This window comes from Saccostrea cucullata, unplaced genomic scaffold (genome assembly GCF_032062105.1).
Source record: "Saccostrea cucullata isolate Sc308-1 unplaced genomic scaffold, CSIRO_AGI_Scuc_v1 ctg252, whole genome shotgun sequence".
Classification (NCBI taxonomy): domain Eukaryota; kingdom Metazoa; phylum Mollusca; class Bivalvia; order Ostreida; family Ostreidae; genus Saccostrea; species Saccostrea cuccullata.
Genome location: NW_026928618.1, coordinates 72,062 through 93,705, shown reverse-complemented (window position 1 = coordinate 93,705; position 21,644 = coordinate 72,062). Strand labels below are relative to the sequence as shown.

The 21,644-nt window shown below is 31.0% G+C and overlaps 2 protein-coding genes across 2 annotated transcripts in view; one reads left to right on the top strand and one right to left on the bottom strand.

The window, feature by feature from the left end:
- The window catches only part of LOC134278215 (uncharacterized), a 33,774-nt gene extending 19,165 nt beyond the window's left edge, over window positions 1-14,609 (top strand). Inside the window, exons 10-24 of the mRNA XM_062760536.1 lie at window positions 2,995-3,218; window positions 4,051-4,154; window positions 5,448-5,593; window positions 6,505-6,604; window positions 7,971-8,074; window positions 8,370-8,467; window positions 9,061-9,203; window positions 9,663-9,827; window positions 10,361-10,494; window positions 10,907-11,049; window positions 11,432-11,487; window positions 11,857-11,989; window positions 12,154-12,426; window positions 13,176-13,403; window positions 13,965-14,609. Coding sequence (XP_062616520.1) covers window positions 2,995-3,218; window positions 4,051-4,154; window positions 5,448-5,593; window positions 6,505-6,604; window positions 7,971-8,074; window positions 8,370-8,467; window positions 9,061-9,203; window positions 9,663-9,827; window positions 10,361-10,494; window positions 10,907-11,049; window positions 11,432-11,487; window positions 11,857-11,989; window positions 12,154-12,426; window positions 13,176-13,403; window positions 13,965-14,197 — 2,284 coding nt within the window. The 3' untranslated portion in view covers window positions 14,198-14,609. The remainder of the gene's footprint in view (window positions 1-2,994; window positions 3,219-4,050; window positions 4,155-5,447; window positions 5,594-6,504; window positions 6,605-7,970; window positions 8,075-8,369; window positions 8,468-9,060; window positions 9,204-9,662; window positions 9,828-10,360; window positions 10,495-10,906; window positions 11,050-11,431; window positions 11,488-11,856; window positions 11,990-12,153; window positions 12,427-13,175; window positions 13,404-13,964) is intronic.
- A 3,779-nt stretch (window positions 14,610-18,388) lies between these two features.
- LOC134278212 (uncharacterized) lies at window positions 18,389-20,314 on the bottom strand. The gene is made up of 2 exons (XM_062760530.1): window positions 20,207-20,314; window positions 18,389-19,438 (listed from the first exon to the last, which is right to left on the bottom strand). Exon 2 carries the CDS (start codon window positions 19,423-19,425, stop codon window positions 18,430-18,432), a length of 996 nt encoding a protein of 331 aa, XP_062616514.1. The 5' UTR covers window positions 19,426-19,438; window positions 20,207-20,314; the 3' UTR covers window positions 18,389-18,429.
- Between the last annotated feature and the right edge of the window lie 1,330 nt (window positions 20,315-21,644).

Below are 21,644 nucleotides of genomic sequence, written 5' to 3'. Positions count from 1 at the left end.
AACACGGTAACGCATGTTTACGTTACTTAATTGAATACCGCGCGGTATGATAATTTGTCGGCATGGCCAGGTGTGTTATAGGATCGAAGACATCCCAAAATATGAATTTAGTGCTTGTATTTATATTCTCTAAATTTTCCTCTTCATAATTATTTATTTCGTTAATCTTGAATGTGAATATAGCGCCCTTCCAAACTGGTGTGCTTTAAAGACGATAAAACATTTTTTACGTTGCATAACATAGTTCTTTGATTCTGTATTTTGTGTATTGTGTGTTTTTCCAAGGTTGAAATGCACTGCCTCTGAAAATAAATATAAAAAAATCCATTTGTTACGTTATTAAAAATGTCATGTCACTGTATTATAAAAAGATATCTTTTTATATACAGTAAAATGACATTTTTAAACAAATTAATTACATACAGTAATTTTTTATTTTGATGAGGGTATTCACACACCTGTCAAACTTTTACACAAAATACACCATCCTGAAACCAAGCGCCTATGGTTGCAAAGTTAAATAACGCAAACGAACATTACGAGGAAAAAAGTGACAAATTAATTTTTAACGCATATGTGTGGATTTTTACATTGATTTAACGGGGTTAATATTTTTAATTAAATTGTGTCAAAACAATGTACATTATGGTGTTCCTATAGAGTTTTGAAAATGCTTATAGTTTCTACGGTATATTCTAACGCGCAGTGAAAAGATTTCTAATGGGTTTCATAAAGAAAATTACACTGAATGTATAATATCTTCATGAATTTCCCGGAAAGGTTTTGAAAGGACAGAATAAAAATGAACATACTTACACGTGTATGATTCTTTTGGAATATGTGAATAAATTTTAATATGTATGTGCCGATTATAAATACCGACGTAAAGCAAAGAAAAATGCCCATTAAAATTTATTCAAGAATCTATCATTTATACAGCTAAAAAAGAGAGTTACCGTTTTACTAGTACATGTACGTTCGATCTGTTTAAAGTTTAAATTACATTGTATTTTAGCTAGACTAATAACCATACCTCTAAATCAAACAGAAGAACTAGAGAACTATTTTATTAAAACATGAATATTTTAAATGTGACCCTGAACTGAATCAAATGAACTTGTGTGTCAAGTTCTTAATGTATGCCACATCTTCAGTTCATGGAAAAAATGGAAATTTTTTTAATGGAGAAATTGGGAAGAAAAATTTTCTCCATAATTTTAGACGCATTTCTGGTGATTTGTCTTTGTCGAAATTCGTTAAGTATAAATAAATCTTATATAAAAATTTAAAGTATTTAAATAGATATTGCTGTTTTTCAGTAACAATTGGAAAAAAGACCAAAGGAAAATATCTGACGTAAATAACTCAGTCTGTACATAAAATTTTGTTATTTACCAAAGATGGTTGAAAAACTTCAGTCATTTCATACATATACTAATGCTACATGTAAAGGTTTAATACAAGATTCAAACAAGATGACAAAGCACATTCCATGTCTTAAAGCCATGTAATTTATGATTGGGTTTTCCATTCATTGAAATAAATAATGGATGAAGTTTCTTGTTTTTAATCTTATAAGAGGAGTTTTTCTCATCAAAAAAGTATCATAACAAATTATTATTAATTAATCTTAAGAGGAAAAACGTCAACTTTTCAAAAGTGGTTTCTTCATTGATTATCGAGTATTCATGAATTTAAAAAATGTGAATGCCAACTGAATGATTTCTTAAACGATTGCTTAGAGTTGAATTTCTTGTTTTTAATTATAATTTTCTATTCTTTTCAATAATTCGGATAAAGTTCTTTAAGGACAGATGAAAGAAACAATTTTTTTTCTTTGGAGGAGACTTAATCATCTAACAGATGTAGAAAAAGTGGATAATTCTTTGATTTTTTTTTCTCCTTAGACTTGGAAAATGAAATAGACTTGGAAATATTAGTTAATACTTCAATGAAATAAAAAATACATTTACAAATCATACTCAGTAAAGGTTTACAGGTGAAAACAAATTTCAGAATATAGCTTGGTGCTAAAAGTGTAACACATTGTGTAAACTTTATAAAAATATACAAAGCCACGTGAATTTTTTGAGGAAAAGCAAAATTGAAAGAATCACCAATGTGATTTTTCTGATTTTTCACCATTTTGCGTTTCCTCATTAAATTTACCTGGTTTGGTATGTTTTTGTAAAGTTTATATTACAGTTTAAGCACTAAGCTAACATATTCTGAAATTTGTTTTCATCTGTAAACCTTTACTAAGTATGGTTTGTCTATATTTGTTATTTTATTGAACTATTAACTAATATATTTACAAATCTATTTCAATTTATTCTCAAGACTATAAAGAGAAAAAATTAAAGAATTATCCACTTTACTAAGCCTGCAAGATGACATTAAGTCTCATCTATAGAAAAAAATGTTTGTATCATCTGTCCTTAAGAAACATATTTAATGATAACGCCCTTTTATTTACTGACACCAAAAGAAGATCGATTGAATGTGTTGAATCCTCAATTTATCGTCCAAATTTTTTGATACAAGTGCAAATTTCAGAACCCAATCATTCATTATCATAAAGTAGGTCATCAAGTATAGCTTTAGGGCACTGAGGAATATCCGTTAAACAATGCAATAATTCAACATGAATTTTATGCTATCTTAGTGTTATGTGAAATTACAAGAAGGATGTGTGGATTTTTAAAATTTTAATTTGTTTTATTCCTTAAATAGAACTGAAAATTTTTGCGGGAAAAAACTGCTGATTTAATTTTTCTTTTCTTTTCAAATTTATATTATTTTTTTTGTTTGTTTTGTTTTTATTTTGGTTTTTTTGATAGATATATCCGTATTGTGTGAATATTTTGGAAAACACCATCTAAACCCACTGGAAAGTACGTGTACTAGTATTTAAAACGTGGATATTTTCTGTCATAAAATGATGAACGAAATGTTCGGCGGGAGAAGGTTGGTTTTGTTTTTATTCTTAACCAGGATTATCCTAATAGGGTGCAATGTTGTGAAACTTTCAACCTCTTGTAAGCAAAGTGTCTGTGAATTTGATTGGACGGTTGATTATAAATTCACCATGATGTGGTATAATAGGACATCCGATGAACCAGAATTTCAGCCCGTTTTAATGGACCGTCACCATTATCTCCGACGACGGTCAACGACGCCAAATTGTACTGAGACGTACAACGCTGTTACATTTTCAGGTACAGCAAAATAGAAAGAAATCTTGAGATAGAAATGATGGAATTATATAATACAGAAACTTCTTACAAATTTTCTATTATAATTTAATCTAAAATTTTATTTATCATTGAAAGTAACAGAAGCTGCATGAAAAAGTGATATTGCTGTAAAAATGTTCTTTTGTGAAAAATCTAATTAAATTCATTAAAAATTATATAAATTATATATTATATCAGAAGACATGTATCTCAACAATTACAACTGTTTTAAAAAAAATCAATGTATCATCATTTCGTTTTCTTGTAACACTGGTTCAATTAAACGTTTTAAAGGAAAATGTTAAATCTAAATTTTTACACTTTAAATAGTTAGTTACTATTTGAAAAGCATTAACAGCAGGTCATTTTGTTCCTCAGGCAATAACAGATTACATAAATGAATTTAGTTTTTGATATTTTATTATAATTCTTTGTTGAGAAAATGAAATGGGAAAATACTTGAAAACTTAGTTGTTTTTGATTTGGACATGATATATTATAAGTATGTAATAGAAAAATATACAACCCGGCATTTGAATTTTAAAAAGATAATGAATTTAAAAAAACACAAAGTTTAAATTTTTAATCGTTTAGTGAAATATTCAAGAAATAGAGGCATATGCAACACTAAGAAAAATATTGAAAATATTGAAGAAATTGAAATAAAAGTGCAAACATACATGAAAAGTGACACCTCTTTTCTTACTATTTATTCAAACATTTAAAAATAATAAATATAGAGATTAAAAAAAAATAATCTTGATTTTAAAAAAAATACAGTGTTAATTTGTTGTCTATCATGTTTTTATTCCAGAATTTCAGGAGTTAGTGAGCCCTGGTGATGGTGATTACCGAATGGTGTACGCCATCAATGGACGAATTCCAGGACCGGAGATAGTAGTAACGGAGGGGGATACGGTACGTGTAAACAAACCTTAAAATTCCGTGATATCCTTTTATATCGATCAAATTATACATTTATCTGAAAGGAAAATATATGGATGAAATAGAGTAAACGAACAGTATTTGAGCTCAAAAGTCCACCCAAAGAATACAAATGAAGAGCAGAGCAAACACAGACCTCCAAATCATCAGAAATGCGCATGGGATCAGATGCCATGGAGGAGTAAGCATCCGCTGTCGACCGGTCACACCCGCCGTGTGCTACTTGTAAGCATCGAGGTATCACTTTGTAAATAATAGTCTACAATTGTCAGCAAATACAATTTATCATTGAGCCAAATGCTGACTGACGTTATTCATACTAATTGTTAGTCCATTATTTATACACTGAATTGGCGACGGATTTTTCCGTTATTTCCTGATCATGACAAGGAGCACACGGCAGGTGTGGCCGGTAGGCAGGGGATACTTACTCCTCCATGGCACCTGATCCCACCTGGGAGGTCCGTGTTTGCTCTGCTCTTGTTTTGTATTGTTTCATGGACTTTGAGATTGAATACTGTTCGTTTTCTCCATATCCTTTGTCAAAATCTTGTCTTTTATTGGAAATTGTTCGTACATAGATCATATTATTGCGTATCGAATCAACTAAGATAATAAATCCCGTATGCAGGTGATTAGGGGTAATTGATATATACATTACATAAGTGAGGGAAGTTGACGATTTAGAGTCATCACGTTTGTCATAAAGATATCTCGACAGGTTAATCTAAAATAAACAATATGAAGGAGGTCAGATTCTTCGATTTTTTTTTTTACATCTATTTCAATCTCACTGGGATTAATTGAGTCCAAATTAAAAATATGAATTGAAAGAACAATAGTTAATTGATAATACTTCGTTGAAATATCTAAATAACTAGGTGAATACCACAGCAAGTGTTTTTAAATACACAAATATGTTTGCTAATAACTGACATTGGAACTCTTTGGAATTCTAACAGATTGTTGGAAGATCTGGTTTCCAAAATCTTCAAAGATATTGTTAAACAGAAAACTCCAGAATCTTTTAAATGTCAACATCTGATAACGTATTTTTAAAATAAAAATGTTTTCAACAAAATTATATTGTAATGAACTATTCATCTAAGACAGAATTTTGAATTAGCATCGACTAGAAACAGCAAACATCATTAATTTAGAATTAATATGCAAGCTGTGTTTTGTTCACCAACTTCATATACTGAAAAAGTTATGTTAAAAATTTTATTTTTATTCTTTGATTAACGTATTTGATAATTTGTATAGGTGGTAATTCGTATACGAAACCGATTGAAGGTGGAAGGGTTAACAATCCACTGGCACGGCCTGTTACACAGGGGAACTCCGTGGATGGACGGGGCCTCCATGATATCTCAGTGTCCTATACTGCCAGGCCAGAGTTTTGAATACAGGTAAACCTCAAAACTAATTTTTAATGAACAATTTAGGTCGTGAATTAGGGCTGGGTATAGGCCAGAGATTTCCTTTTGCGATATATTGCTGTATTTATAAATGTATTGCGAAATGTATTGCAATATTTTCAACAAAAATTACAATGGCATTTTTCTATTATAATAAATTTAATTTAAATGCAGATAACTATGATACAAAGTAACCAAAAGGAAACAAAAGTCTCGTTGATTAAAGCAATGCTCTGAGATACACCAATAAAACATCTTCAGTCTGTCTTACTCTTTGTCATAATAACAAACCTTTCTTCTCTTATATTTATATTTAATGATAAAATTCCTTAGTCTACGCAATTTGTCGGTATATAAAAAAGGTATCATAATACGATATTTTTTGACATTGTATTGTAATATACCGAAATATCGATATTTTTGTCCAACCCTCTTGTGAATGATGCAAAACTAAGACATACTGTTCGTTGCCAAATAAATTAAGCTTAAGCGTACAAGAGAGCTTAAAATAAATTCTTGGTACATTTATTTCGGAGGTAAGATAAATATTCGTAGATCAATTAGTTATAATAAATTTACACTATTGGTCATGCATTAGTCTACAATTGCTTTGTGTTAAAAAAAATATCCCTTGTTTTGGGCTGTGAAGGGCTGTATTAATGCAGATAAAGCAAAAATCTAGGAACAATATAACAGTCCAAAATCAGAGTGCGCTCTTATATAAAGCTTGCATCCTTTATATTGATATAAGTTTTTGAGCAACGGATATTTAAGGTGTAATTAATGCCCCCCCCCCCCCCCCCCCCGGTCATTTTTATTGACTTTGTGAGGTATTTATAAAACTATGCCCAGATAAGGGAATTGGATTTTACATGATATGAGTTGATTATTTTTTAATACAGATTTATAGCGGAACCCGTTGGCACACATTGGTATCATGCACATACAAATACAATGAGAAGTGACGGACTATCAGGGGCATTTATAGTGCTGTCGAAACAGGTACTGTCTTCAAGAAATGGTTTATTTTCAATCCATTATAATTTCGTACCAGTGTGGCAACGCACTTTGAAAAAAAAACATTCAAAGTGCGTTAAAATTTGGACCAAATCAAGGCACTTTCAAAAATTTTTTCAAAGTGCATTAAATTTGGGACACACACAACGCACTTTGAAAATTTTTTTTCAAAATGCGTTAAGAGTGTACATCAACATTTTTTACCATGTGGAAATTTAACGCACTTTGAAAAAAATATGTATACAACCAAAATTCTGGACTTAAATTTTAGTAATAGAGCGAATCAATTTGTAATAAATATATCTTTCGAAAAACGTTTTAATTTACATGTATTGCTTTACCCTCATTGAAAACAAGGAGAAGACGAGTATGGATTCTTTAATTCTTATACATAGCCATCAATAGCAAATTGAAAGTTCCCCCAAGGTATTTTTAATTTTTATATATATATATATATATATATATATATATATATATATATATATATATATATATATATATATATATATATATATATATATATATATATATATATATTTATATATTTGCAAAATATGTGACTAACCCCCCCCCCCCCCCCCTTTGTGGTATCATGCACATACAAATACAATGAGAAGTGCCTATGCTAATCCCAAATATATGTATTTGCATAACTGGTATGACGTTGAAAACTTTACAATAAATTTTAACATTAAATGCATTCAAACTGGAAAAAGAAGAAAGTACAGTAAAGCATGTAAGAGAGAAAAAATTTTCAAAATATGGTAAAAACAAATATCACTCACTTTCACATCCTGAAGTGACCTTATCGACAAAAAGTTCTCCAGGTTCATGACAATTATTTTTCATACCTATGATTTTCAAGAATATTGACCAAATCATATACATTCTTTTTTAAAGTGCGTTAATATGGTCGATATCAATGCACTTTGAAAAGAAATTTTATTTTTTTTCAAAGTGCGTTGATTTGGTCCCAAATTTAACGCACTTTGAAATTTTTTTTCAAAGTGCGTAATTTTTCAAAGTGCATTGTAACATACCAGTGATATTGTTTCAGCTCTCCCATGAAAATCGGTCCAATCATCTTTTCTAATTTTGTCTATTGTGTAACTTAAAATTTTAATTTGAAAATCTCCATCATCTGTAAGGTTGCATTCTCAAATATATAATAGAAGGTGGAAATTCATAAACGTGAGGTAGTGTTAGTTTTTTATATATTGCATATGTTTAAAAAGATTGAAAGAAACCTAGCTAAAAGAATATAATGTATCTTCTTTAAAAAATATTTTAATTGTATATTATTGTGAGTAAAATAGGTCAGATGCTCTTGTTTAGTTGTTTCTATGTTCAGCCAGGAAAACCATCATATTCTGCTGAATTTTTTGCCGTTATACAAGACTGGACTAAGCGTTCCGCAGCTGAAACGGCCGAAACCTATAGGAACAGATTATTTGGGTGAATAAAAGAAAAAAAAAGTTAACAGTTAAAAAAATGAAATGTGCAAAATCATATTTTAATCTGTGATTTTATAGAAGTGGCTTAAACCCTCTGATTTTTTGTAGTTTGTACTTGTATTTTTACGAAAATGTGTTGAAGTTAAACTGTTGAATTATATAATTTAGGTTAAACATTTGTACTGGATGTCATATTACGAAGGATTAAAGATTGACATTAATATTTATAAAAAAGATTTTTGAAGAAAAAAACTTGATGAATAACTTAAAATTATATAAATCAATCATTTACACAGTTTAGAGGAGTATGACGGGAAATGTCAGCCAGCCGAGTATATGCCGGACGGAGGGGCCTCTATATTTGCTTTAAACGTAGGATTAGTAAATGGAAGAGGTAATTAATAAAAACAATTAATACCTACCGCAGCTAAACTGTATACATGTATGATTAACCATTGTTGGGATGGTTTATGCCTTTTAAAACACTTAAATTATGTTTATTTTTGTGTAGCTATAGCCGAGATGAATTGCATCAGGAAAAACAATTTTAAAAAAAAACTATAATTCAAGTGATGATTATTACCTCAAAGAATTTTAGAAGCGTTGAGCCTACATTTGAACAACGATATGTTGGATAAAAAATTGTTTTAAACTTATTAGCTTTAATTTTGTTTATATATTAGATGAACAATTGCCAATTCAACTATTAGTTCTTTAAAGCTATATGTCATTTATGCATGATTTATAATCAGTAATATTAATATTGCATTAAATTATTGAGTTATTCATTTGCAAAAGTTTTGTTACATTTGCTACCTTTGATTAAAAAAGAAAAAAAAAAGAAGAAAAAGGATTTTTATTAACAATGAACACCTACTTCCCATTTTATAAAAAGACGTCACCTTATTTTAATTACAATGAAAATTCAACATCTCAAGAAGTTAAAACAAAACCAAAATATGTTTACATTTTTATTAACATATACAGGGCGGCCATCCACTGGGAACTCTGAATACGAGAAAAAAGCCTTCATTCCTCTGGAAACTTTCACGGTACAAAGGGGAGGAACCTATCGCTTCAGAATGATCAATGTTGGATTTGCAGCACCTTTTAAGATCTCTTTTGAAGCAGTATGTAGTTATATAAAATTTAGCATTAATTACAGAACTAGATGTATTTGCATATGAATTCTTTGTACTAATAAAGCAATCAAAACAATTTTAGTATAATCAACAAAATATATAACCTACTATGCAACCAAAATTTTAATCTGAAATCAAATACTTCAGTATCTAAAGAGTCTTTTCTTAGATTATTTTTTCAATATATTCTTTTATAAAATTTGCAGCTCTCCACCGGCAAGTGGCGTCTCCAAATGAGTAAAAAAATTCTCGAGAGGGACGTTAAACAACATATCATCAATCAATTAATATATTCTTTTATCAATTATGAATTTATAGATCATACGAAATTTACCAAATGAATTAAATTAAGTATTATAATGAGTAGCATAATATAATATTCGCTCTTATGAAATTTACCGAGTAAATTAAGTGTCGTACGATATATTTTCACATTCTTTTTTGTAGCATATAATTTCCGTTCTTGCTTTTGATGGAAATGAAGTTGAGGAACAAGAATGTGATGCTGTAGTAATAAGTCCCGGCGAGAGTGTAGACATCAAACTAAAGGCAAACCAGTCTCCAAACAATTACTACATCGATGTAGAAACTCTACCCACTACGTCAATCTGGGTACGTTTGACCAATCTCCTCATAATTACTACTTTAATGTAGAAATTTAACCCACTAGTTCCATTTGGGTAGGTATAAGATTTTAAGGTAAACCAGTCTCCAAATAATTAGTACATCAATGTTGAAACTCTACCAAACCAATCTCTCTATAATAACTATATATATGTAGAGACTACAAACTAGGTAAATCTAGGTTGGTATAAGATTCTAAGGCAAACAAGTATAATAACTATGTCAATATAGAAACTCTACCTACTAGGATAATTTGGGTCCGTTTTTAATAATTGGCTTTTTTCTTACAAAATACTGTGAAATCACTTTTTCCATTATTCGGAATTTGTTCCTTTTCATGAAACTCACGATTCTATGCAATTCTTGAAATTTAAATTTCAAACATAACGACTGAACAATTTTTTGAACATTGAAACCCTATTTTCACGAACATATCCTACAGAATAACATATCTTTGAATAATGAAAATTGGATCCGAAGAAATTAAGTGAATTGAGGTTAAATTGATTTTATAACTTCAGGGCCCAATTGAAGAGCCAAGGAAAACACGTGCTCTTCTCAATTACCAAGGAATCAACCCATATCAGGAGCCGCCTTCTATTCCACGTCTCTGTACTGGCCAAAATCCATGCTATGTTGTCAACCAAATTTATGGGTTAGCAAAATGATTTAAATCGATACCTGAAATAAATTTACTATGATATATGAATACTGTAAATGTATTACATTTGGCTGTGTATTCTTTTTAGCAAAAATCTGCTAAATCAACATTAAATGCTGTGTGTATAAAGGTTTATGTAACTTACATTCAAAAAGCACAAATTAACGCCACTTGTATATTCAATTTCTTTGTACAAAATATAATTTTACAGTATTGAAAGAAAAAATTGGAGTTACACGTACATGAAGAGTTCAGAAAAAAAATGATTTCATATTATCTTTCATTTCTTTTTATAATATAACTTTATAAGAATTTTATGACATCTTTTAATTCATAAGAAATATTTCACTTCTTTGAAATGAATATAAAATGTAACAGCATTATTATACAGAGACTTGTATTACAGAATGCCGCCCTTTGATTCCAATACGTTGATTATACCTCTAACTAGCCTCAAATCAACCCAGGCAGTATTATCTAAAAATGCAGTTCCTGTTGAAAGTCCCATATCCTCACTGCAAGAATTTTTCCTTCATTTTCATATTTTTCGTGAGTTTTATTTTTTTTAAAAAGTTTTCCTCTACAAATGTATATGTACATATCTCAATAAAAAGAATACATTAATTAATTGGATTTTCTGGCAATAGACAATGCAGAAAATACGATTAAAGTGAAGTATTAAAGATGGGTATAAAGTATCTCTGTATGTTATGTATTAATGATGTTTCCAAAATTGCAAGCTGCAATAAAAACACATCGCAATAACAATGCATTCATTATTAGCATTATTTTAATAAGAATGATTAATGTGGATGACTTGCAATATCTTTAATGTTTTGTTTTCCGTCGTAACAAAGAGTACAGTGCTCTCTACATGAAGAAAGTAAAATAGTGTACTTGGTTTGTTAATGCATTTTTTTTTATTGTTCAGGTGGTCACCCAGCCATTAATGGAATGCGCTTTATGTACCCTACTTCCGCTTTACAAGTATGGTATTTATTATCATTTTATTTATGCCTTACATTTTCAAATTAAATCCGCCGAAATATGGCTGAAATATTGCCGACACGGCGTTAAATAATAAATATCAATCAATCAATCAATCAAATCAATAAAAAAAAGTCTTGAGGATATTAAGATAGTGCAAATGAGAATTTAAAAATTAAGTTGATCTTTGTTTACTCGAGTTCCATAGATAAAAAGTAATGATATGTAATTTAGATTTCAAACTTATTATATCCATTGTGTTAGAAATATCAAAGTTCGAGATATTGATGTTCAACTGATTTTTTTTTATAAGTACATTTGATCCTGTGTTTTTATTTCATCTGTATAGACTGTGCTATTTGATTGTAGACTTATCCTAAAGGCAGCTTCGTCACACCGTGTCAGTCAACACACTGTACATCTACATCACAGAACTGCAGATGTACTCACACACTCAAATTAGAAATCTACAATACCATCCAATTTGTATTCTTCACAAGAGGTAAATGGCGTTTCTGCTTTTCAATTCAATTATATTTTAAGAATAAATTATCTTCATACGTATTTAACAATATTCAGATGGAATTGCATAGCATTTGTGTTTCCTAATAATAAAAAAAAATAAATAAAAACTTCTGCTATAACTAAATATTCTGCTGTTGCCAGGAATAAAAGCACCACATCCAATACATTTTCACGGTCATCAATTTCATGTGGTAAAAATTGGATATCCCGAATATGACCAAGTAACCGGAAACGCAACTGCGCCGAATCAAGATATAAGATGCCTAAATGATGATTGCACTGAGGCAACCTGGGCAAATCCGTCCTGGCGCTATGGAGTACCCGGTCTGAACTTGAAGAATCCGCCTCTTAAAGATACGGTTAACATACCGTGGGGAGGTTATGTTGTTGTTAGAATTACAGCCGATAATCCAGGTAAAGATAGTTGTATTAATTAATAAGTTTAAATTAAGAAAAACATGTTTAAACTAGCTGGATTTATAATTCTGCAATAAGATACATGTACAATGTATATCTATGTAAAACATGTAACATGTAAAATGTTAACATTCTGAAATTTCAAGGTAAAATCTTCTAAAAACATTTTATCAAAAACCACTGTTATGTAATTTAATGAATTAATTATTCAATTGTTAATAATCATTTTATGATGGTCTTTTGATCTTCAAGATGTACACAGAGGGTTACTGTACATTATAGCTCTGTCTCGTTAGCTCGTTAGATTCATTATGAAGAATCAGATGCAGTTATTTGATAATTATTTTTTTTCACTATTTCTCTAATGGGTGCCCTTTTATTGATAATGTACACTCCAAATACAATTTATCATTGATTCAAATGCTGACTGATGTTTTTCAAACCAATTGATAGTCCATTATTTACAAACTGAATTGACGACGGATTTTTCTGTTATTTCCTGGTCATGGCAAGGAGCACAAGGCGGGCTTGAACGGTCGGCAGGGGATGCTTACTCCTCCATGACACCTGATTCCACCTCTGATGTTTCGGAGATCTGTGTTTGCCCTGCTCCTATTTTGTAGTGTTTTATATATAGACTTTTGAGCTTGAATACATATATACCAAATCAATGAGTATTTAGCACTTTGATGTTGTTATACCAAATATGTTTCTTTCCAACAACTTTTCTCCTACTTTTTTTTTAGGATATTGGTTACTTCATTGTCACCTTGCACACCACCAATCTCAGGGGATGACCCTCGTGCTGCAGGAGGGAGACATATCGGATATGATATCAACACCTCCCAATTTTCCAACCTGCAATAACTTTCAAAGTTCTCAGGACTTCATGAAATCGGCCATCAATGAGCAGAAAAAGATTCTTGCTCGAAAGCGATATAATCGAAACCGCGAGGGAAATCAAAGAGGAAAAGGTAAATTTTGATTTAAAGTCAGTCTTGGAGAATATAGTGTTATCAAAGTTATCCGATTTTCTTTAAAGTCTGTGCACGAGCTGCCTTTTGAACATGTAAGAAGGTAGGGTATCATGTAAAATGTTAATATTTTGAAACTTCGAAGCAAAATCTTTTAAAGCATTTTATCACAAACCACTGTAATGAATAATTGAATGTCATATCGAATAGGTTTATGATAAGGTCTTTCTTTTTTACTGAATCCAAACGTGTTAAACCTGACTAAATACTAGTATACATGTAACAACCACTGCCAACAATCAAAATTGATGTATTGCTTTTGTATATGTACCTTGACGGTTGAAGGATAATTAAAAGAAAATACAAAAGATATTCAAATACTGATCAACAATTTGCATTGCTTTTGAGCACTGATTTTAGCATACATACAGATACAAAATGTTTTAAATGAGTAGTTTTAATTCCACAGGTATTTTGTTTAATACTTTTGTTATCTGCATGTTTAAATCTGAATGTACAACATACATCAAACACTTTTTTTTTTGCTTGCATTAATTTCAGCTTCAATCAACGAAAAACATCCATTCCATGCTAGAGGCATGGATACAGCGTCTGTGATGCAATTTTTATTGAGTGGAAAGCCAGTGGATACACGTGCCTCAGGTGCAGCTGCTAGCCGATACCAACAACCAGGGGTCCAAAATCTCCCGCCAAACACGGTTACCCCAAAATCAGGGACGTCAGTTTGTGACACCAGTCCCTGGCTCTGCTTCGGCGGCAGTCCTTTTGGTTAGTCCTCCAATGTGATCCTTCAGCCTTTCAATTCATTCACTCTTTCTTCATGTTCTGTCATTCAATTCTATTATCTTTGCGCATCAACGCCATCCTTCAAGAAACATTGAATAAACTGCCATAAGCTTTTCTATAAACTTACCAGAATGTAGAACAACTTTAAAAACAGTTATTTTTTACATTATTTGCTATAATAGTTTTGACATGCATTTAGGTTAGTTTCGAGAAATATAACACCAGTTGTTTTTGTCAACAGGGAATACTCTCTCCCTCATAGACACCTGATTCCAGTTTAAGATTCTTTTTATCCTCTATTGTATGTTTTTGTTATCGATCACTGTTCGTAATCGATACTTTTTTTCATGATATGCAAATGTTAATATTAATATAAAATATATTAAAAATAAAAAAAGACTCCAGTTGTCTAATTGTATTTAATAAGATTTGTCATACCATTAAGACACTTACATAAAACTGTAAAACAAGAGGATATAATATTTAAAATATAACAGCAAAAACAATTATTTCTATGCTAAATATATACATGTTAAGAAAACGAAGAAATAAGTATAATACTATTATTAATATTAACAGCGGGTAATTAAATTAAAGCACGCATTACTAGTATTTAATACCTTTCTGCAATTTTGATGTATATTCTGAAAAAAAATCAAAATCGCTAAAAACTGTGTCAGAATTACTTAAGTATGCAGTGGAACACAAGTTTTGATATTTTCCAACAAAGTTCTATAATGGAAGCCCAGAAAGCAGTAGCCAATTCTTTTTCTTTCTTGTCTCTAGTATTTTCGGGATTATGATTAAATTGAAAATTACTATTTACTCTTACAGCTCGATTTGAAATGATATTATCTGGAATTAAAGAAAAAAGGCTTCCCCTCAAAGTTAACTACAGCAGGTTCAAAGCAATTGCTTTTTTCGTTTTTTTTTTCTGTAGCGAAAAATATAACTATTCATTTTCGAAAAGTGAAATTCCTTGTGCGAGTACGAGGGGCGTTCAATAAATAATGTCATTGGGGCTCAGAAAGAAGTAAACAACGCTTTTCAATGATTTAGTCTTCATGATTTTACTTATTAATCTATTTAAATTCAAACACATGTCCGTAACATTTTTTATCCAATTTCTGATTGTTTTTAGAACTCATTTTTGGGTATGACCCTTAGTATACTGGAAAATGGCAGATCAATGATTTCCTTTGTTTTTTCCTTCTGAAAGGTGTTTTATTCAAGTTTGGAAATAGAAACAAGTCAAAAGGTCAAAGATCTGGCAAATATTGTTAATTTGAAAAAACATTAACTTTCTGTTTATCCCGTAAACCCTTTTACTCTTTAGGGCATGCGGGTTTAAATTTATGAAGAAATTCACCGAGTGGATTTTCTCCTTTCTCTGATGAACCTTTCGATTTCTTTGCAAAATAAACTGCTTTCTAGACACATCTGGATATTAAACTGTCTCCCCGGAATTTGAACAATAATACCAAATATTTAAGAAAATTTCATATAAATCTGTTTTTGTGCTCTTGCATACCTTTGCTCTTGACAGACCTTCGCCGTTTTTATCAAGTACATCTTATGGTAAATTTTGTTTTAATGGTTTTAAGCAATAGATTCATGTTCCATTATCTGTTTGAATATAAAACAAACGTATTACTACAATTACTGGTATTTTAAAATAATTGTTAAGACTTTTGTACACGCTGTCGTTTTCACTCATTTTTCAAAATACAGGGTGACCTTAGAGTACCAAGCTTAATTACTGTTAAACGTTTCTTAAAAACAGTGTTAACTACTCCCGATATGATGTGTATCAAATTTGCTATGTGTCTTAAAGTCAATCATACAACATCAAATATTATTTGTTGAAATTTAGCAAACAGTACATAAGTTGTTATAATTTTTGTTGGCAAGGAGGGTACCCATTTTTGATGCCCATTATATAATTTTTGATCTTTGAAATCCAGGTGCTAATTTGTCTATAAAACAGGCATCGGTTGCTGTAAATATCACATATTTCAGTGAATATTTCTTTGGGATTTTTAACAAGTTTTACAGCAGCTTTAATGTAGCTTTTATTTTCACTCTAGTTTACTGATTCTTAACCATTCATTTATAATGCAGTGTCTCGTATAGCCCTTGTTTTGCAGCTTCTCACGATAAAACTATGTGATGAAAAGTGGTCACATAAACTGTTATTAATTCATTAAAGATTCAATAATGAGAGAAAATCAAGCTTTATGTCATATGACTACTTAGTTGTATGTCATCGAGCTAATGACATTATTTATTGAACGCCCCTCGTATTTTTAATAAAAAGATATTGCTAGGCACGAACAATATCTAGAACGAGTCAGGCAATTGAAGAATAAGTACATGATACATTGTACAAGGATATAAAATCAACGTTTCTTAATTCCTTTTCTTTACAGTGATCTTGTTTGCAAATACAGTTCGTCGTAAAGTCGGATGCATGGTGACTGACGTTATCATACTTATTGTTAGACTATTATGCTATTTTGTTTTACTGAATTGTCTATACGGATTTTTTTTCCGTTCGGGAAGTAACAGTAAACATGGTTGATGGTACTGGTCTACAGGAGGGGGGGGGACTTTCTACTAATCCAACTCTTTTTAAAGGTCCTTGTTTGCTCTTCCTATGAATTGTGTGAGATTTTTAAGTTTTTTTATTTAAGCATTGAATTCATATTTTTGGATGTCTTCGTTTTTGCAAAAATTGAATACCGCGCATTTATTTTTTTGTGTGTTATAGGACTCCAAAAATATGAATTCATGCTTATTTTTTCTCTAATTTTCCTTCTTCATAATTGCTTATTTCATTAATCTTAAATGTGAATTTAGCGCCCTTCAAAACTGCCTTGGTAAATAGATGTAAGAGCCCTTTGTGACGTCAAATAAAGTTAAATGACGTTGCAAAGTTAAATAACGCAAACAAACATTACGAGGAAAAAGTGACAAATTAATTCCTAACGCACACTACGTTAATTTTACATTAATTTTTCAGGGTTGTAGTTTTTCATTAAATTGAAATAAACATTTTACATTTCGGTGTTCCTAGAGTATTGAAAATACATATAGTTCCTACCGTGTATTCTAACGCGCGGTGACAAGGTTTCGATAGACATTAAAATGTCCTTACGGATTTCATAAGGAAAATTACACTGATTGTAAATATATCTTCATATTTTTTTTTTCTCCTTGCGATAATTATGATTGAGATAATTACCTGTTCCAGTGCTTGTATTTATTTTTTCAAATGTATCTAGTTTTCTATAGGATCTTTACCTTTACAGTCTATGAATAATTTTATAAACAAATATTTACATTCAGTGTAATTTTCCTTATGAAATCCATTAGTATATTTAAAAATAAACCGTGTCACCGCGCGTTAGAATACACAGCAGGAACTATATGCATTTACTAGCCTTATAGGAACACCAAAATGTAAAATGTTTTATTTCAATTTAACGAGAAACTATAACCTTGAAAAATTAACGAAAAAATTAACGTCATGTGCGTTAAGAATTAATTTGTCACTTTTTTCTTCGCAATGTTTCTTTGCGTTATTTAACAATGCAACGTCATTTAACGTCGTTTGACGTCACAAACGGCTCCTACATCTACTAACCACGACAGTTTTGAAAAATTCACATTTAAAATTAACGAAATAAGTATTATAATTTTTAATTACAAAGTGGAATGATAACACACCTTGATAGCGCTAACGCGCGGTATTCAATTTGCACCATTTTTTTAAACATATTGGACAAAATCTTTAGGTACTTAATATAACATAAGATGTATCAGTTAAAGATGGCTAAACCACATATGAAACATTGAAACCGGTTGATATAATAATCTTCAAGATTTCTCAGTTTGCATACATTGTTCCAAAGATTTGATAATTTACAAAAATCTGAGATCCTTGTATATTTAAAAATATCATGATATTAAGTAATTGTTTTTCTGTTTAATGAAAAGGCAAAGGCATTTTCTATCTTTAATATTTTCCATAAAAACGTCGTCTACACAAGAATAAATTTAGATATAATTTTTAATTACAAAGTGGAATGACATGAAGCACACATGCGCTGTTTTTTTTTTATTGGAATGCTTATATCTTAATAAGTTAAAAATGCCTCACACACATATGACAAACAATACTGTTAATTCAAACATTAATGGCTCATGATCTATGTCTCTACTGAAGGTATGACATGACTTTGACAATCCCACTACTAGTGCTGTATTCACAGACCCAGAGCTGGTCTCTGTCATCTATCGCAATGCCTGTTGGTCCCTCGATTTTCCCGTACAATAAATAGCAAACGAACGCACCATTATCTTTAATGACGTGCACGGTATTGTTCCAGTAATCAGCTACGAGGTAGTTTCCTCGGCTGTCTGTAGCAATACCCTCAGGTACAAACTGTTCCACAAGACCTTGTGCCTTATTTCCGTCGTAAGAAAAAAGAAATTCTCCATTTTCTTGAACTAAAATGACCTCGCGCCTTTCATAGTCGGAAACACATATTCTGCCATATTTGTTTTCTATAACATATTGTGGTTTCATGTAAATTCTTCGCCTATTTTGGTCGTACTCCACTTCCAGTATTTCTTTCCCGTTTTGGTTATACTTTACAACTTTGCCACTACTACTGCTTGTACTATAAAGGCATACTAAAAGATCCCCTGACCTGCAGACACCTATTCCCCGGGGTTCGTATTCTCCTGTAGAAAACATCTTTGATATTTTTCCAGATTTTGCGTCCACTTTCATAACGACCTTTGCTCTGATATCTGTATAAAATACGAACTTCCGGTCATATGACACAGCCAAACGCCATGGAGTATCGGAAGTTGTCACGTTTCTCAACTCTTTACCTTCAGCATCCATGAGTTTAAGATCTTTACTTCTTGAACTTAAAATCCAAAACTGGTCATGACCGCCGCTTCCGATATCTCTCAGAAAGTTAAAAGGACACGTAACTTCCTTGGTCAATACTGGGTTGGGGTTAAGGTTTTCTCTGAACTTATCAATGTAACGAATGATGTCACACTGGTTTGTCTTGTGGGTGTCTTTGCAAGTGTCGCAAAGGTTAAGGTTGTGTTTCGTGCAATGCCACTGCACAGCATCTTTAATTTCCCCGGTACACCGTTGACATTCCTTGTAATGTTGACCGTGTCCTGTTGACATCTTTCTGCTGATTCTGGAGAGTAAAGATATTGTAAACGTTCATAGGTTAAGCGCATTCAAAATTAAAGTAGAGACAATACAGCAACAATATGACTGTGCTTATATTTTTAATGGAATAGATGAGGGGTGCTTGTCTCGAAGCTAGATTTCAATGTCATTGTCTATTAATTACACAGTTATGTACTATACTTATTGGAACGATTTTTAGTGTACATAATGTAGATTCAAAATGTGTAAATTTATTCAAGATATAGCAATCCGGCAAAGCAGATCCCAGATAGATGCTTTAGTTTCTAAATCATGGGTTGCGATGCATTTATAATTTATCTTAACCCTTTTGATTTTGAAATACGTGTGTTACCGAGATTTATTTATTTCAAATAGGTTTAGCATTAAGGAAAGCTTGTAATCCCACAGAAGGAAAACACATATAAAATTCCAACAATTTAAATAAAATTTTTGATCCGCCCCTGCTAATGTTTCCGCCTTCAACTAGGAACAGATAAAATGTATCTAAATATCTAGCATTTAATAGACAGTTCAAAGGGGATACCTTTCCAAAGATATAATATTTTAATTTTTTCCCCCGAAAATTCCTTAAAATTCAGAACTTTAAACAAAACATCAATATTATTGTATTCCTAAAATCTACTTTCGTTTTGTTATTGTGTTTTAGTTTACCATAGATAACGCGCTCAAATGATCACAGACTAAATGGGGTAGGCCTTAACGTAAGGTTTTATAGTACTCTTAAAAGAATCTTACAAATAATAATACTTACCTAGCAATTCTCTGATAAAATATGTCATATGCGACTGTAGCTGCTACGACTACAGACACACTACAATGGATTAATGATCAACCCCTGACCTAGATATCGGTAGTTCAACGTAGGCGGATCAAATATTGTACCAAATTTAAAAACGTTTCTTTTTGACATTCGGTTGTATCATTAAAAAATTACTTGAGCATATTTAAGAGGTATATTTAGTAGATTTAGTAAGCTTAATTAGGAGAGAAATAAAAACGATGATCACCTTAAAAATATCTTTAAACAATTGTGTTTAAAAAATTACTCTTATTTTTAAGAATTATAATATTAATTATAATTGCTTTCAAAGCCCATATGACATACACAGTGGATTTGAATTGTGAAGATTTCATTTTTTTTTTTACAGTAAACTACAGAAAAATTAAAAATGACTGAAGAAACAGAAAATATATTTAAAATGAAAACCTAAATGGAGTCTAATGAAAAGTATTGATAATGATATATAACTGATTGCCTACTCATTGTCATACTATATATTACTTACAATTACCGTATTTCTGACCGGTCAGCAGGGGATGCTCACTCCTCCATGGCACCTGATCCCACCTCTGATGTTCTGGAGGTCCTTAATTGTTTGCTCTGTTCCTATTTTACATTGTTTTATGGACTTTTGATCTTGAATACTGTTCGTTATCTCCATATGTTTCATTACATAAGCTTAAACTCGTTATACAAAGAAATTGAACCAAATTTTATTTGCCGTCCATAGTAGAAGTATAAAGCACATACACTGACGTTATATTTTTTCTTTTATTAAAAAAACACTTAGGTATGGAGGTAGTTTTTTTCTAATAAAAGAAAAAATGTAACGTCAAGTGCCTCTGGTATGATTGAACGATTTTTTTCTTCGATACCCCACAAATCCAAGTCTATTACAGTCTATAATTCAAGTAACTTTTGACACATACTTCTTTGTTGCAGTTGTAGTTAAAAATTGTAACAAGCATTAACAATACGTCATTTAAAAGGGAAAACTTTTTTTTATCGAATTATGAACGCTTTTATTTTGCATCATATGCTGTTGTTTCTTCCCAAACTAATTGTGCATTAAACCCCGCCTTACAAGTACATCCAAGAACTTTAATTTTGTTAAATCAATAAAATATTAATTCCATAAATCAATAGCATATTTGTTACAGACCCTAAATGTCCAATTCAATTTAACTTATTAGAATTGTTATAATTTAAACGCACAATGGCGCGGTTTTACAAAGATTCTGTAAAAGTCACCTTAAATTTCATTCAGTGGTTTAAGAGGAGTTGTGGATAATAAATAAATATCCCAAACCGTAACAGAGGGACAGAAGGACGTACAGCTGGACAGACCGACGGACAGACCGACGGACATTCCGATCACCATGTATCCTCACACTTTTCACGCCGGGAT

What these genes read in the sequence shown, in the direction of transcription:
- LOC134278212 (XM_062760530.1), bottom strand. Translation starts at nt 19,425, where the DNA reads ATGTCAACAGGACACGGTCAACATTACAAGGAATGTCAACGGTGTACC.